Source organism: Xenopus tropicalis, chromosome 10 (assembly GCF_000004195.4).
Source record: "Xenopus tropicalis strain Nigerian chromosome 10, UCB_Xtro_10.0, whole genome shotgun sequence".
Taxonomy (NCBI): domain Eukaryota; kingdom Metazoa; phylum Chordata; class Amphibia; order Anura; family Pipidae; genus Xenopus; species Xenopus tropicalis.
The window spans coordinates 22,273,838-22,288,729 of record NC_030686.2 but is presented as its reverse complement, the minus strand read 5'-3'; the positions used below and the strand labels follow the sequence as shown (position 1 = coordinate 22,288,729).

At 39.2% G+C, this 14,892-nt stretch overlaps 1 protein-coding gene across 1 annotated transcript in view; it reads left to right on the top strand.

Annotated features, from left to right (window-relative positions):
• Positions 1 to 12,445, top strand: part of cntnap1 (contactin associated protein 1) — a 62,527-nt gene extending 50,082 nt beyond the window's left edge. Inside the window, 10 exon segments of the mRNA NM_001097290.1 lie at positions 2,141 to 2,268; positions 3,983 to 4,225; positions 4,310 to 4,528; positions 5,190 to 5,429; positions 5,535 to 5,762; positions 5,922 to 6,049; positions 6,410 to 6,503; positions 9,286 to 9,516; positions 10,357 to 10,401; positions 11,079 to 12,445. Coding sequence (NP_001090759.1) covers positions 2,141 to 2,268; positions 3,983 to 4,225; positions 4,310 to 4,528; positions 5,190 to 5,429; positions 5,535 to 5,762; positions 5,922 to 6,049; positions 6,410 to 6,503; positions 9,286 to 9,516; positions 10,357 to 10,401; positions 11,079 to 11,269 — 1,747 coding nt within the window. The 3' untranslated portion in view covers positions 11,270 to 12,445.
• The last annotated feature ends 2,447 nt before the right edge of the window (positions 12,446 to 14,892 follow it).

The following is a 14,892-nucleotide window of genomic DNA, read 5'->3' as shown; positions in this document are numbered from 1 at the left end:
TGCGGTCACATCAAAAAAGTTGCACACATCAAAAAGGTTCGCTCATCACTATATACAACCCACAGCTGACAGACAAACATCACAACGTACTGCAGGAGTTTATTAAACACACTTAAACAAGCCGGCTCCTTCCAGAAATAATGCCTTCCAACTAAACAACACAATCCCTATGGTCAAGCAAAGAGGAGTTATGCTGATGTTTCGGGGTTTCTTTGCTGCTCCTGAAACAAAGCATTGAGAAAGTAAGACTGGGGGTGATTTACTTAGTCTATTAGCAAGGAAGGAGTTCTTTTGAATTTTTTATTTACATTTGTTTACCTTTGGGTCTTAATTATGAGTTCGATGTTACATGCTTTACTTGCTTCTAATTCTAAAATTCTAAAAATTTCTTCTACGTGACAGTAAAAGTTGGCCTCCTAGTCTTCTCGCTACTGTTAAAAATAAAAATCGAAACTATTCTAAACGTTTGGAATAATGTACAATTTGAATCCTACTTGCATAATGGGGCTATATGTATTTTTAACAGCTATTTGCAATGATACTGTAAGGTAGTGATCCCCAATTAGTGGCTCGTGAGCAACATGTTGCTCACCAATGCCTTAGATGTTGCTCTCAGTGCCCCCAAACCAGGGAGTTACTTTTGAATTTTTGACTAGGTGGCAAGTTTTGGTTAAATAAAAACAAGATATACTACCAAAAAAGCCTCCTATAGCCAATCTTAGCCCTTATTTGGAACCTCCATGAACTTTTATGATGTTATTTTTGCTCTCCAAGTCTTTTTTACATTTGACTGTGGCTCACGAGTAAGAAAGGTTGGGGACCCCTGCTGTAAGGTATAGTATAATTATGTCTTCTTGAAAAATTCTGAATGTATGTTTGTATTTGATTAAATGGTTTTGCCATTTTACTATTTGATTACTTCTGTTAAAATGTAGCCAATGGACAGCTGTGGGTTGTATATACAGGTAGTATTTCTACTTTTTTCTATGTTTTTAAAAAAAACCCTGTCAATGAATTTGTAAAAGTTTTGGTGTCTCTCTTTAAGTAATAATCCATTGAGGATCCCTCTTTTTTATACAGTACAGATTCACTCATCACTATATACAACCCACAGCTGACAGAGAAACATGACAAAGTACTGCAGGAGTTTATTAAACACACCTAAACAAGCCAGCTCCTTCAAACAAAACAACACAATCCCTATGGTCAAGCAAAGAGGAGTATTGCTGATGTTTTGGGGTTTCTTTGCTGCTCCTGAAACTTGGTGCCTTGAGTCTGTGTCTGGCATCATGAAATCAAGAGATTATCAAGACTATTTGGAGTGCAGTATTAAACCCAATGTCAGATAGGTCTCATTCTTCCAGAAGGACAATCACCGAAAGCACACTTTTAAAAGCACCCGGGAATGGCGCTGGTTCCAAGATTCCAAGTTCTAAATCCTACACCTAAAAACTGTAGAAGGCACCCATCACTCACAGTGATTCATTTTTCTGTTGTGATTTTTTTGCTACAACTTTTTGAGATTTACTAATTGAGTTTTTCCCCCCATAGAGTTTCTTCAGGGTTAAACTATCTGACTTATGCTAACTGTATATAATGCTTTGTATTTTGTGCATATTTTGCAGGTTTTTTTTTTTTTACAATATGCATTATACTTGCAATTCTGTTATACATTTGTGCTATATGTTCTACTGTATATATTTATATATTGGGAAGCCTCAGATTACCACATCTCTTTCACAATATTTGATAAACCACATAGGTTTCTGCTGTACATTAACGCAAATAATGGAACTCCATTCAGGCTCTAATAGAAAAGATAAGTCAAAAGACAGTCCCAGTGATGCCCATCTTGGTACACATATAAGAAAGAAGGTGTTTCCTAGAGAATCTACCCCTGGGTAACAATTGGCAAAATCTAGTTTAGAATATATAGGTGTACCCTCACCAATTGGTATCATTTTGGCGATACTTTCTAAATACTGATTCTAAATACTGGAGAAAAGATTCACAGTAATCCTTTACTTTAGTGAAACCACCTTGGTGTAGTCCTTTGGTTCACTGAGGTCATAATAAGCAGTTTGTAGCTTATCTGTGTAACAAAATATTACCAACATATCACTGTTCTTATTCATGCCAGGAAATATGACAAAGGGCTGCTGAAGTTTCGTGACCATCTACCAGTAACACGAGTAGTTGTGGGGGACACAAACAGGACCGGCTCTGAAGCCTGGTTTTCTGTGGGGCCATTACGCTGCTATGGAGACAGTAAGTCATTTTTATTATGGTTGCCATTCTATAGAGTAGTTAGATATGGATAGCACAAGAGCATGGACTGCTGCTTTGCAGGGCTGGTGTCTTGAGTTTGTGTCCAACTGGGACATGTTTGTCATTTTGTGAAGAGAAATTAGATTTAAAGCTCCACTATCCCCCATATGTAATAAAAGGCATTAAGTTTGCCTAGGAGCAGTAACTGATAGCAACCAATAAGATGTTTGCGTTTAAAAATATTATGGTTGAACTTTTTTAACCTAACTATGTTACTATATAAACAGGTGATCAGTAAATTCTACCCGCTGATTGGTTGCTGTGGGTTACTGCTCCTGGGCAAACTTAGTGCCTTTTATTACATAACTCTCTTATTTTCTCACTCAGCACCAAACACCTTTATTAAAAATACATTATACAGTACATTATACTGTAAAAACTCTTTAGATGCATTCTAAACTTTAGGAATTCCCTTGCATCACATATACTACTGATGAATACGGAACTACAGAGTTTTCTCAATGACCCTTTTGTATTTCTTATCCCTACCTTAAATAGGTAGTTCTATGAGGTAAAATTAGCTTTTATAGAATGTCCTGTTCTGAGCAACTGCAGTTGGTCCTCATTTTTTAGTTCTTACAGTTTTTGAATTCTTTTACTGCTCTGTCTCCCTTTTTCTTCTGTCAAATGGGGGTCACTGACCTCAGCAGTCAAAAAATGCTTGCTCTATGGGACTAGAATTTTGTTGATATTGTTACTTTTTCTAACTTATTTTTTTATTCAGGCCTACTTATATTCATATTCCACTCTCTTGCAAAGCTTTAGTGGTGTACATTGGAACATTGCAACCAGATAGCTACTGAAATCCCAAAGTGGAAAGCTACTAAATAAAAAGCTAAATAACTTTAACAAATATTCTTAGAATATCATTGTCTACATCATACTAAAATTTAATTTAAAGATGAATTTAAAGCTTCCTTTCTGCCTTCCTTTCTTTGTTTCTCCCAACTTCACGAGATTGTCTTTGTAACCAAGACGTTCCTTACACCTTATGACCAAAAGGTCAAGAGGCAATAAAAAGAGAAAGGAAAGGGGAGACAAGCATGAGAGAAAGGAGAGGAGGTAATAGAAGTAGAAGAAGAAAAGTACAAAACAAAATTATGGAAAAAGCGTAAAAGGCAGTGATGGTGGAATGAGAGCAGAAAAAGAAGGAGAGAATAGCAATGTATAATAGAGAATAAAAGGGGCAAGCAAAGGAGAAAGTAAAATGGTGAACATAAATTAAAGGGGGATCTTGATAGAATGGGAGTTGATTGGAAAGTGGCTTCAAATGGAAAGCAGGGAAGAGAAGTATAAGAAATGGAGAGAATATGGTACAGGTATAAAGCTCTTTTGGGCAGGGCTCTCTTGTATTGGTTATTGATTGCTTTATATGTTACTCTGTATGTCCAATGTATGAAACCCACTTATTGTACAGCGCTGCGGAATATGTTGGCGCTTTATACATAAATGTTAACAATAATAATAATAATATAAAGAGAAAGTGCCAGCATGCTGTACTGTTCCACATGCTCAGCCCTTGGTCTTTTGCAACTCAAAATACCTTTGGTTAGTTCTTACCAGGCCATGAAAATTATCTGTTGGGACATCCGGTATAGTGGGATCTGTTACCTGTTCACCTGACTTCCAATAAGGAAATCTATCTCATTGTTAGGAAACACCTGGAACACAGTGACATTTATGAAAGGAGCAAGCCTTCTTTTTCCAACTTTCAAACCAGACACCAGCATTGATATCTCCTTCTACTTCAAGACTACCGCCCGTTCTGGCACCTTCCTAGAAACATCAGGAAACAGATGTGGCTTTCCCTTGCGGCATACATGGGACTTGAGATATGAGACTTTTTGGATGGATATGTGGTATAGATGCCGGAATTTTATTAGGATCGAGTTGAACTGTGAGTGGGCGGGCAACAGATAATAGATTTAATGGGAAGAATAAAACAAATTAATAGATTTTTGTAATCTGTAATGTTTTCCAGCAACAACAGAACTAGCGTTCATCTACGATATCGGCAATGGTTTTGAAAATGTTACTGTGAAGTCACCCTTTAAATTCAATGATAATGAATGGCACCAGGTAAAGGCTGAGATGAATGTCAAGCTGGCCAGGCTCAAGGTGGACCTACTTCCATGGTCAATCCGCAAGTTTCCTCTTCAGACCTACCTCAACATGACGTATGATCAGCCTCTCTATGTAGGTAGGTCAGATACTTGCTTAAAATGATGGGTTAAGGCTGTTTTCATTTCAATCCTTGGGCATTTATTCATTTTGGTGGACATGGACAGGAGGAAGCACATGGCAGTCTTTATGACAGGACAAAGATTGGCTGTGGGAACTTAAGGACGAGACAAGGATAAGCTGCTGGAACTTAAGGGCAGGTCAAGGATAGCTAAAATCTACCTAAATCCTCAAAGAATACACCCAATTCAGTAAAATTTATATATATATAGTGTACTAACACAGTCTAATTAGACAATTTATAAAAGAGATCAAAGTTAAAGACAAAAATCTTTACCTAAAACAGGTGTTGACCTGGGTGTATATACCCCAGGTCCCTTGCCAAATATTTCAAATGCTAGCACACATGCAGTGAAGATCACATAAATATACACACACTCACCGATGCCGAAATTTGGTTTGGGTGCTTGGAGCCCCGAACCCGTAGCCCAAGGGAGCAAACTCAAATCTCTGAAGAAAGTGGCTCGCAAAGCACCATGGTCAGCCAGAGAATGGATAAAACTCGAACTTTATTTACATTCTTAAAAACCCAGAATGCCTATTAAACAAAAAAGTTATAAACTGACTATCCCCTATCCAGGTACATTGTTGTACTCTTACAATTTGTATGTGGTATACAGGCACTGCAGAGCACAAATTGAAACCGTTCCTTGGTTGCCTGCGCGCACTGCGAATGAATGGCGTGACTTTGGATTTAGAGGGTAAAGCCAATGAAACATTAGGTTTGAGGACCAACTGCACTGGGTATTGCGAGAAACCACGGTTGGAGTGCCAGAATGGAGGCCGATGTGTAGAACGATACAGTCATTACACTTGTGACTGTAATGGGACTGGTTTTGAGGGACCATTCTGTACTAGAGGTAAATTGTACATTGAAGTTTTTTAACTGAAACAAATGTACTGGTTTGTTGGTCTACATGATCATTTACCATGTTTTCTTTCTCTTTGCCGCACATACATTACAGATATAGGGGCATATTTTGAAGCAGGCACATGGGTTCGTCACAGCATTTTGTCAGCAGCCATGGTGGCTGCACAGGAGTTTGCCAATGTCGCATATCTGCCTCTGTTTGTGAGCAACCTTACCCGTGAGGAGATTTCCTTTAGTTTTAGAACCACAACCTCCCCTGCTGTTCTTCTCTATGTCAGCTCTTTCTCCTCTGATTACATAGCTGTACTCGTCAGGCCTGATGGTAGGTAACCCCTACTTTATTTATAACATCAGTGCATTTCAAAACTAGTGCTAGTCTGTTGTGTAACCAAACCTTACCTGTACTACTTTGTCTCTGCCTCTTTGTTCTTTTACCTTAAACTACATTTTTTCTCACTCTACTGATGCGTTTCTGTTTCAGGAACGTTGCAACTAAATTACAAGGTTGGTATTACCCCTTATGTCTACCAGCTGAACAAAAGGAACATGACAGATGGCAGACCCCACAGAGTCAATATCACCAGAGAAAACCTCACCCTTTATACCCAGGTAAGATAGTGTCAGAGTATTTCTAGAGGCTGGAGCAAGCCAGCAGTTATTAATACCAAGTTCTTAATGGGAAGGGCATTTCATTTATTAAATTGTATGCCAGCTGAGACTTTTCCAAGCCATCTATACTCTAGTATACCCCAGTAGCTGCTTGACCTGCTCCATGAATTGTTCTACTCCTGGTTCAGGTCAACCCGTTCACCACGACCCCTTAATTAAACCTTAGCTTAGATTAAACCATCTTTAGGAAAGCTAGAATTTGAAGGCATCCTTGCACCTCCAGTTAAAAGGATGATCTGATCAGATGCTTAATTATAGTGAAAATATAATATGATAAAAAACATATTTATATCCTTCCAGGTGGACTTTTACCCATTAGAGAAGAATCAGTTCTACCTGTGGGAGGATCGGAAGTTCGATACACCAAAAGCTCTTTATCTAGGAAGGGTAGTAGGTAAGTGCTGGGGCATAGTAGTTATACATAACAGAAAAAAATCTAAAAATATGCTTTCGAAAAACCATTAAAAAATGCAAAGTAAATATTATGTGGTTCTCTCTTTTTTGGTTCTCTCTTTCCTGATGCTGATGGTTCTTGAAAATCAAGTGCAATTGTAGTTGTGACATTGCAGCCAAAATCTGACATAATCCACTGATGTTGTGAGCAAAGTACATTTCTGAACACAATCAACATGTTTTTTTAACCCAATTGCAGCATTTTTTTCCCCAGCATTTCAGCATTGTTGTGGTCGCCAGGGGAAGTTTCATCTGCTAATGTGCCAAAATTGATGTAATTGCTTGTAGTTCATTGCAAATTAAATGCAATGGCACTGAAAGTCCAGAAGATGTAATTTTTGGCAAGAGAATAAGGCTTATGCCCAATTCTTTGGCCACATCTCCACTGCAGCTATTGATACAGGCCTCTGTGGGACCCTGGAGCTACCACCACCTCTGAATCAGACAGTAGCTCCAAGTTCCCACAAAGGCCTGCAATAGATGCAACAGGACTCAGTTCAGAACAGGTGGCAGGCGGTTGTGCCAAGTGCAATTATACAGAAGTGCAAGGAGCACATGTTGACTGAAGCTCTCTTTAATGGGATTTTTTTGCACAACTGCCTGCTGATAAATGTGTGGGCCCATAACTGCAGTGCAGTCAGCCAGTGAACCATCAATTCTGTAGTTCATCAGTGTGTGTAGTTTTATGGAATATGTATTATTCTATAACATTTCATTTGTCTATCTTCCTGATATAAAGGCAGGTAGTTTTCCCGTCTGCGGCAAATTAGAGAGGCTTCAGATGGGGTTTTTTTGCCTTCCTCTGGATCAACTAGTAGTTAGGCAGGTTATACAGTGGCTTGCAAAAGTATTCGGCCCCCTTGAACTTTTCCACATTTTGTCACATTACAGCCACAAACATGAATCAATTTTATTGGAATTCCACGTGAAAGACCAATACAAAGTGGTGTACATGTGAGAAGTGGAAGGAAAATCATACATGATTCCAAACATTTTTTACAAATAAATAACTGCAAAGTGGGGTGTGCGTAATTATTTAGCCCCCTGAGTCAATACTTTGTTGAACCACCTTTTGTTGCAAATACAGCTGCCAGTCTTTTAGGGTATGTCTCTACCAGCTTTGCACATCTAGAGACTGAAATTCTTGCCCATTCTTCTTTGCAAAACAGCTCCAGCTCAGTCAGATTAGATGGACAGCGTTTGTGAACAGCAGTTTTCAGATCTTGCCACAGATTCTCGATTGGATTTAGATCTGGACTTTGACTGGGCCATTGTAACATGGATATGTTTTGTTTTAAACCATTCCATTGTTGCCCTGGCTTTATGTTTAGGGTCGTTGTCCTGCTGGAAGGTGAACCTCCGCCCCAGTCTCAAGTCTTTTGCAGACTCCAAGAGGTTTTCTTCCAAGATTGCCCTGTATTTGGCTCCATCCATCTTCCCATCAACTCTGACCAGCTTCCCTGTCCCTGCTGAAGAGAAGCACCCCCAGAGCATGATGCTGCCACCACCATATTTGACAGTGGGGATGGTGTGTTCAGAGTGATGTGCAGTGTTAGTTTTCCGCCACACATAGCATTTTGCATTTTGGCCAAAAAGTTCCATTCTTCCACATGTTTGCTGTGTCCCCCACATGGCTTGTGGCAAACTGCAAATGGGACTTCTTATGGTTTTCTGTTAACAATGGCTTTCTTCTTGCCACTCTTCCATAAAGGCCAACTTTGTGCAGTGCACGACTAATAGTTGTCCTATGGACAGATTCCCCCACCTGAGCTGTAGATCTCTGCAGCTCATCCAGAGTCACCATGGGCATCTTGGCTGCATTTCTGATCAGCGCTCTCCTTGTTCGGCCTGTGAGTTTAGGTGGACGGCCTTGTCTTGGTAGGTTTACAGTTGTGCCATACTCCTTCCATTTCTAAATGATCGCTTGAACAGTTCTCCGTGGGATGTTCAAGGCTTCGGAAATCTTTTTGTAGCCGAAGCCTGCTTTAAATTTCTCAATAACTTTATCCCTGACCTGTCTGGTGTGTTCTTTGGACTTCATGGTGTTGTTGCTCCCAATATTCTCTTAGACAACCTCTGAGGCCGTCACAGAGCAGCTGTATTTGTACTGACATTAGATTACACACAGGTGCACTCTATTTAGTCATTAGCACTCATCAGGCAATGTCTATGGGCAACTGACTGCACTCAGACCAAAGGGGGCTGAATAATTACGTACACCCCACTTTGCAGTTATTTATTTGTAAAAAATGTTTGGAATCATGTATGATTTTCGTTCTACTTCTCACGTGTACACCACTTTGTATTGGTCTTTCACGTGGAATTCCAAAAAAATTGATTCATGTTTGTGGCTGTAATGTGACAAAATGTGGAAAAGTTCAAGGGGGCCGAATACTTTTGCAAGCCACTGTATATAGACATTATGGTTGAACGTGATGGACGTATGTCTTTTTTCAACCCAACTTACTATGTAGTGGGCAAATCCAGTCCAAAGAAGCAAGGAGAACTCTTTTGCTCTGGTACACCCCATATAGTACTATAAAGCAATATTTAATGAGAATAAATCTGCCTTTGGTCAAATTATACAATCACATCGCAGTTAGAGTGGGGTAGGAATGCCATGTTATGTGATCCTAGTACGTACATACATACATTCGAGGCATGTCACTTCTACAGGAATATATTTTTAAGTCTAAATAACTCTTTCCTACCCGCTCTTTTAGAGATTGGCATCATAGATTCCGAAGTGCAGAAGTTTAACACACCAGGGTTTACAGGATGTCTGGCAGATGTGCGCTTTAACAATATTACCCCCGTTAGGGACATTTTCAGACCATCTAACTCAGCGGGCATCATCACAGTGAAAGGTTCCCTTGTGGAGTCCAACTGCGCAGCTATGCCCATGCAGATTGTGCACATCCCTTATGATATGGACCCGTGGTACATGGGTACAGGTAAGCTGCAATATCTAACTGCCCTGTTCTACAGTAAGGTCTAATATATATGCAACATGTTTTTGCTTACAATGTTCTAATTCACAGTAAATGAAGCAGATTAACCCTTTAGCATTTATCACATTATTTTTAAATAGGGCATGACTTGCAAAGGCTAGGCAGTGGCAACCTGTTATAGGGTTTAATCTGTAAGGTACTAGTGGTCAACAAGGCCACAATTACAAATGCAGGGTCAGTGTATCTACACATTAATTTGTACATTATCTTCACCATCATCTATACATTAATTCACATGTTATCTACATGAAACTACATTATCTATACCATAAGCTTTCCATTATCTATATTTATTGTAGATATTAATCTGCCTGTATGCTATCAATGAATCTGTGAAGTGGTCCCAAGTAAATCTTAGGCCACCAAAATATGTGCTGAATATTTTAGGCCACTTTCACGTAGGCAGTACCTTTAGTAATAGTTACCCAGATAAGGTATGCCAACAAAATCAGTGCATACAGTAGAAAATGAGCACATTAACCACAAATTTGAAAGATCACAGCAGAAATTGGAGAGATTGAATGCACCTTACCTCAAAATATGAATATTTGCATACAACTTCATTCCCTTCATTCCAATCTGTGCTGCACTGTCTGGCATTTGTGCCAGAGCCCAGCCATAAATGTTTCCAAATATCCTGCCACAGCCAAGTAATATTATCATTCTGAATCTGGTTAAGATGATTGTCATTCCCTGCCAGACCTAGTACTACATGAGGGTTTGCTTTGCTGATCATTTGCCTACCCTGAGAGTCTCACTAATTTGTTCTTTTGTTTTTCACAGTTTTCCCTCATGTACACGATGATGGTTTAGCAGGGATAATTGCATGTAAGTAGATTTCTTACTTTCAAGACTTACTATGGGATGAAAGGGCTAGTTTATATGAAGCTAATTGCAAAATTGCATGCAGATTTGTGCCATTAAGATGCCATACACACAATACCAGCATCTTCTTGGCATGTGCCAGGAAGTTATGTACCTGCTGAACTAGCCAGTAAGTAAGATACGTGGCTCTGAAACCACTTTTTATGCAATTTCTTAACCAGGGCAGATGTTTGTACTACTATCTGATGCAAAATTCTTTGTTCCAAAAATGAGATAAAGTGAGTTTTTTTCGTTTTTGTTTGCATCAAATGCCATCTTCTATATGATTTAATTTTATAGTTGGCATAGTTGGTTATCTTTCTGTAAAAATACCAGGAAAAAATAAGTATCAGAACCATTGAATTTTGTACAGCTTATCTGCTATGTAAATTGTGTCCTACAAGCCAAACTTACCCTGAATAGCAACTGATATCAAAATAGTAATTTACGTACATATGTGCAAAATGCAATTTGAGATGCAAAAGCCATATTTTTACCAATAGTTGCAGCCAATGTGTTTAAATGAGTGCAGTTGCACATGTGCTTCTATGCAGATCTGCCGCAATTGCTATGAAGTCTGGCTGGCATCTCTTTTCAGCAGCAAAGAAACTGACATGTCTCCTTCTTCATATTCCTTTCAGTTACTGTGATCTTCCTGTTCCTCATTGCCATCGCTGCCCTTTTTCTGGTTTACCATTACTTCCATCGTTACAAAGGTTCCTACCTGACCAATGAGCCAAAAGCCATAGACGCTCCAAGCGCGTCAAAGCCTGGTTCTACACGGAAAGAACAACCCCTGCCACAAATTGAGGAGGAAGAGCCAAAAGAATAGCTGTCACACTAGCAGGACCAAGAAGCAGCAGCCATCAGGTCATGGGAATGTTTGGAAAATATTGCTGGTTGCACAGTGAGCCCAAGAAACTGAAAAGGATCAACAGTTTTCAATTAAAAAAAGAAAAGGCAAAAAGGAGTAAAGTTAGGATAACCTGAGACTAACACGTTCATCTACTGCCACTCACTTTTCTTTTAAAATATGACATTTTCTATTTTTAGAAATAGGACCAGAATTTTACCCCCCTTTTTGCAGTTTTTGTCTTTGCATCTTGAGCAGTATCTATGCTATATATCTATATATAAACTATGCCAGAAGATAGAAAATATAGATCCAAGTATCCAGGTCAGAAATTCCACTTACCGCCCAATTTTGGTCAAATGACTCTTTATGTTGACCTTGGCTACCATTTAAAACCCATATGCCACCCAGGGAGACAAGTAGCTGCCTAGAAATAAGTGAGGGATATTATCCATTATGCACCGATGGACATAAAGAATCCTGTTCCTGTGCAGCTTCTTATTTTGTGATGTATCATGACAAACAGTAGCCCCTACTATAAAATGGAAGACTATTAGAAGTAACCATGGCCAGTATAAAAGTCTTTCACTGACAGCCTTGTACCCTTATATGGTCATTGACCTTTTAAAATTGATATTTTTAATTGGTGTTCCCTTAAAAATCTCTAAATCATTAATATATAAAGTTGACTTCGAAAAGATATATATTTTTAACAAACAAGATGTAAAAAGTAATTTAAAAGGAGGATAATGGTCACTGCCTTTTACATACAGTTTCCAGCATCTGGTTGGTTGACAAGAGAAAGAATCAGAAAATTACAGTATGCCAAGAAAACCAATGGTGGCATTGTCTGTCTCAGTTTTGTGAGACATTTTAGCATTTTGGGAGAAAACAGAAGATGTATGAATATATATGATCTCAGTATTTGCTTGAATGGTGCATTTTTAGCATAATCCTTTATATTGAACAAAAAAGGCTTAAAGTTGTCAGAGTGGTATTGACTCCCAGAGTGTGTGTGTGTGTGTAAATATATATATATATACACACACACACACAAATATATATTCTATTTAGGATGGCTATATAACTTGTGTTTAGAATGAAAATGCATAGGTGATTCACAAAACAATAAAAACAATGGTTGAAACTTCTTGACCCATTTAGTATCAATAAATGGTCTTTCCTGAGGCTTCTGTGGATTCTAGTGGCTGCTGATCATAGGGGACATTACAAGAAGTCAGAATACACTGCCAAAAGCTACTTGTGAACGTGTATTGTCAAAATAATATCCATGGGTTACTGGTGCTGGTATTAGCACATACATATAATGCAAAAATCATTTAGTGGTGCTGTTAATTGCCAATGTCTTTTCTGCCAGTTGTGGAAACTGGTTCAACCAATGCCTTTTCTATCTACATAGATACGTTTAATCTCTTAGTAAAAAAACTTAGGTTCTGGGAAGCCTACGGTCAAGGTAGATTTGAGGAAAGCCTATGTTTACACGCATGGAGTTGTGATCTTTAAAGATAAAGGATGAAAATGTCACAGCAGTTACTATTGCCTGCGTATTGTCTCAGCAAACCAACATGGCCCCATTCCCCAAACAAAGGAGAGAATAAATACATGGCTTTATGTAATATTTTCCCCACTATTTTCAGTACCCTTATATTGAAATCATGAAAACTGGACAAAGAGTTAAAAAAAGTCACTTATAGCCCTCCACCCACTATGAAATATTAATACTGTATATACTTTTGAGGTCAAAGACCGAGCCTATTAAAGCACACGGTAAACACTTCATTAAGAACATTCCTGTGTAACTTCTTGTTTATCCCAAGGAAGGCCAACACCTATTTGAAGGTGTCTACAGTATTCATAAGTAGGGGAGCAAAATTTGCACTTCATTTTATTTTTACATCTGGTTTCATGTCCTTGGTGAAAATTGTATTTCCAGTAACCTTGTGTTTACTTGTATGCCAAAAAAATACATTCAACCCATATCAATTATTTCAGGCACACAGGGCTCACTTTTCTCCAGCCGGTGGAGAAGCTCCTGCCAAGGAGTCTGTTACTAGTTTTAATGGAAACTGCCTGTCCCCAGTAGTTACAAGGGAATTTGAGCCCAAAAACTTTCAAACTAATTTTCTGACTACAATTGGCTTCTACCACTGGTGAAAGGTGGTTGCCAATAAAATTAAGAGCAAGCTCCTCAGGCAGACGTGAGTGATTCTGGTGAAGAATACGTTCTGTATTCCAAAAGCTATAAAAAATCTTTTCATGCAAGATCCTATATACTACCCGCACTCTGTTCTAAAGACCCCATTATGGCTTTACTGATATGATGCATGAGCTGCATTATGGGTACTTACTGATGGCAGCTGAAAAATGTAAGGTTTTCTACAATATGCAGGGTCCCAAAAGATAATGGGTGGGTACAAAACATGAGTTTGTTATACTGTGTGCCCAAATGGGGTGGGGTGGGACTACTAGGGAATCACTAATTTGTTACACTGGTAAATTTTCATTTTAGTTACATTATTTATACATACATAATACACCACTATGAAACCAATGATCTCATATTACTAGGGGTATTAATATCTGCAATTTAGGCATGGAGCAAATCATAGTCTGAGTAGCAACCCTTTCTATCTCCAAACATCCTTATCCCTTCCTCACCCAAAATGGTACTGTGCATTCGAAACAGGTTAAACCCTGCAAAAGACCTAATTCTGTGCCACTTGGGCACCTTTGGTCCCAGTGTCCAGATATTGTCAAGGTCCCCTATTTATGACTCGCAAGTCCAGGAAATAGGATTTTTACAATGCTGCTCAATAGTACAGTAGTACTATTAGTACTATTATATACCTTTAAAGATTATATGCATATATAACAGTTTCTTTTTTTACAAAAATACATTTACAGAACTGCTGCAAACAATTTACATTTATCTACCACATCCCTGGTCATTCTGTTAAAGATTATGAAGTCTTGGAATGAAACAGGGGCGGGCCAAGCCGACCGGGCGCCCTAGGCAACCTGGTTGGCCAACTCCGCCCACCTCCCCGCCCCCCGAACGGCGCATGCGTGCCAAAGCACAGGAGGCGGTGCAGGGGGGGCGGGGCGATTAGATCGGTCATTGCCTCCGCCGCTAATGACAAGCGGCGGAGGCAATGACAAAGTAGCCCCTCAATCGTTGCGCCCTAGGCAGCTGCCTCTTCTGCCTACCCCTAGTTCCGGCCCTGGAATGAAATGCTACTGCAAATCATACTTCGATATAAAGGTTTGTAAATATGGGGTGTAGCAGTCACACAAAGTGGGCTGAATACTGGAGCACAACCAGAGTGGCAGTATATAAAATGCTACAAAAGATGAGTCGTGTGAACATAACATATAGCTCAGGTCAACCAGCATCATGGCCGATGCTCACTCAACTAACTCAGAAGGGGGTTTCCTTCAGTTTTTTGGTGTTTCTTGCTCACCCACTTCTATTCCTGCTTGCCCTTTTAGAAACGTTGTTATATTGGGGGCAGTTGAAGCGGAGCATGTTTTGCAGTCATTTTGTTTCTGAATTGCACCCATTACCACTGTTATGCCCTAGG